The 3,422-nt window shown below is 34.3% G+C and overlaps 1 protein-coding gene across 1 annotated transcript in view; it reads right to left on the bottom strand.

The window, feature by feature from the left end:
- The window catches only part of LOC100816517 (ATPase GET3A), a 7,689-nt gene extending 4,938 nt beyond the window's left edge, over positions 1 to 2,751 (bottom strand). The window contains exons 1-3 of the mRNA XM_003528840.5: positions 2,160 to 2,751; positions 1,934 to 2,058; positions 36 to 186 (exon numbers count right to left, since the gene is read on the bottom strand). Of these exons, the coding sequence (XP_003528888.1) occupies positions 36 to 186; positions 1,934 to 2,058; positions 2,160 to 2,411 (528 nt within the window). The 5' untranslated portion in view covers positions 2,412 to 2,751. The remainder of the gene's footprint in view (positions 1 to 35; positions 187 to 1,933; positions 2,059 to 2,159) is intronic.
- Positions 2,752 to 3,422: the final 671 nt, after the last annotated feature.

Genomic DNA, 3,422 nt, shown 5'->3' with positions numbered 1-3,422 from the left:
CCTATGATGCAAAATTTCCATTCCTAAGTTCATACCTGATTAAACAAACCACCAAATTTATTTTTCAAAGACATCACTTTTGCAAGACCCTTTTCTAAAACCGATGGGAATTGCAATAGTCTGAGTGTATGGCCAGTGGGAGCAGTATCAAATACAATAACAGAATAATCCATTGTCTGCACCAATCTGCAAAATTATTATAGATCAAAGCACACAGTGAATAAAAGATAAAATTAAGTGGAAAAGTGACATTTCAATGAAAAATAAAGAAATGGGAATACCACATACTTGGTTAACAGATTTCTTGACGAACCAACCATGGTTAAGCATGTTTTGCAAATCAATAAATATATAAAAAAAAAATCTGCATAGCTTAGTTGATACAAATTATGCTTCCAACTTTAGATTTTGAGATTACCGCATTTTGATTCATTGGAACCTAACCTTAGACATAAGTTGTTTTAAAAGCAAATAGGCTCACCCTTTTCTTGTATACAAACCAACAGTCACCTAGAAGATTTTATGTTTGCTTTGACCTTAGACCAATGATCAAGTATGAACTATAAAGGTAACATGCACGTGATGGGAGTGATGCCATCTCATCAAGTATATGCCTACAGGATACTGTAGATTTAATTTACTTATGAATCTGTGAGAACTCATCATTTGCTATTGCTAGACAGGGTTTCAGAAGGATTTTTCAGAAACCAACAGTAAAGCCTCAAGAATGGTCTAAACTCTAAAGGCCGCTGGTAGCAGGCTATCTCGAAAACATATCTCCACAAATTTACACAGACGACGAAATTGAAAATAAATCTTTCCTTTTGCTTGCCCAGCTTAAGTGACACAAGGATCCTGAAGAAACAGCTTAAGAACTACAACCTAAATCAGGATATTTACTATATCACTGGCAGAGGAGGCAACCAAATAGGTCTCCACGAGGACAGCTAACTAAAGTAAAGCATATTTACTATATCACTGGCAGAGGAGGCAACCAAATAGGTCTCCACGAGGACAGCTAACTAAAGTAAAGCATGTTTCTTTCAACAAATTAGAAACATACACACACACAAATTGTGCAGTTCACGTGAAAAATATACAACTAAACACAACAATCTTTCCCCTTATTACCCAAGTTCCTATTTTCAGGATTCAGATCTCAAAAATTGTTTCCCCAAGGGTTTTCTAAAATAATGATAATATGTTCATACCTTCACATATCATACACTCTATCAACACTTGTAATTTCCCTTAATCTTTCCCTATCGCATCATATCTACAGTTTCTCTCTTCTTTCCCTTTATCTTTCTAAGTATTAATTAGGGTAGTGGCATCCATTGATAATTTTCCTATTCAAAAACACTGATAACAATTCTGATTGATTGATTAAATACAATAATCACCAATCCATAATCAACCATCATTCCTCTTTGCTCACTTCAAACCCAAACCAATCCACTGGCCCAGTCACAAACATTAATTACACACCCCCAAAACAAGTTAAGCAATATTGAATTGTCACAGTTAACAGCTTCCACGTTTCTAAAGCCAAATTGTCACTTTTTTTCCCTTTATAACTGGCTTCCAAGCATGCACTACATACAATCACCAGTCCATACCTACCGACCATCCATCATTCCCCTTTCTCTCTCGCACACCTCAAACCTAAATCTATCAGCTTTACAAATCTTATCGCAAACATTACACACAGGAATCAAAAACAAGTTGAGCAAGACTTGAGAGCATGTTTGGATGTCCGTTCAAAAAGCGGTGCATGAATTCCAAGGTAAATCTAATGATTCACAAACTCCGTTTTGGTAAAGGAAGGGATCTGGATGCTTTAGCAAAACCTCATTTTGTCCCCAAAAGTCCGTTTGCAACAATAAAACAAACATGCACTACACTGAATTGTTAGTTGTCATGGTATTCTTACTTCAACATCTCAGCAAAGCTCATGGCCTCATCAATCCCGGGAATCGCGCCGGCGAGCTCGGAGAACAAGGAGTCCATCCCATCAGCGCCACCCATGTCCTCATGCTCAACAGTAGGATCCACCTCCTACAATAAGACATCACAATATGCAATAACAACAAGACAAAACAATTGAATGAGAAAATAAAAGCAAAGCAATCCCTAAAAGTGAAAGTGAAGAGTACTACCATGGCGTAGAGGTTGGAAAAGCCATTGACGAGAGTGGGGGTTTTGGTGAAACGCTGCTGGAAGGCGTCGCTGAGGTTGTGGGCGGGGTCGGTGGAGATGATGAGGACGGAGGAGCGAACGGTGGCGAGGAGAATGGAGAGGATTGAACTGCATGTCGTTTTGCCGACGCCGCCTTTGCCACCAACGAAGATCCACTTCAGAGTCTCCTGTTCCAGAACGTTCTGCACCGTTCCCTCCACTTGATCTCCCATTCCCTCTCTCTCTCTCTCTCTCTTTGATTGATCAATCAATCAATCACAAACCTAACTGCGCGGATTCAGATACTCACAAACACAACAAAACACCACCACGCACAACCCTTTATTTATTCACCCAAAAAGAAAAATATATTTTGCAGAACCACGATGATGTGACGCTGGTTTCTTCCTTTTTCTTCTTCTTCTTTTGTGTTTCTCCTTGGATTTCAACTTTCAACGACCTGCGAATTTGGGTTCAGATTGTTTTTTTCTCCAGAGTAAGCAACGAATCCAAATCTTGATCTCATCAATTACTCGAATATACTGTGTTTTTTTTTCCCCTGGTTTAATTGTTTTCAAATCAGTTAACTTTTCCTTTTCAATCAAACAAAAAAAAATTGTGAGCAATTTACTGTTGAAACAAAAAAAGTACAATTCAAATAGTACTATTTAAGTTTCATTATTATGACTGTTTTTTAATGATATTATTATGATTATTTTTTTATGATAATGAAGAGCATATAAAAAAGAATGTTTAAAAAAATTATTTTTTAAAAAAATCAAATGACAAATATGCCATTATTTCAACATTTCAAAATTAAATTATTTTCTTACAGCAAGGCAAAATTAAATTTAATTCGAATTCAGTGGTAATGTAAAAACAAACTACGTTGTTATCTAATAATTTGATTATAATACATGACAATACTATTGACTTTTGTTACAAGAGTTTAATGATGAAACACTTTCCTAATTTTTATATTATCATTCAATTATAAATTATGATTAATATAATTTTAAGATAATTATATAAAAAATAATAAATTTATCATAAATAATAATTTATAATTGGATGACAGTTAAATTATATTTTTATCATTTATCTTATTTTTGTTATGTTTATTTTTTATCTTTTAAAAAATTATTTTAATTATTTATCTATTTAATTAAAATCATTTTAAAAAAAATTAAAATATAGATTTTAAGAGAGATCAAGTTAAACAAAAATAAATAAGATAAAAACTA

The sequence above is a fragment of the Glycine max genome, chromosome 7 (assembly GCF_000004515.6).
Source record: "Glycine max cultivar Williams 82 chromosome 7, Glycine_max_v4.0, whole genome shotgun sequence".
Classification (NCBI taxonomy): Eukaryota; Viridiplantae; Streptophyta; class Magnoliopsida; order Fabales; family Fabaceae; genus Glycine; species Glycine max.
This window is presented reverse-complemented; position numbering and strand designations above follow the sequence as displayed.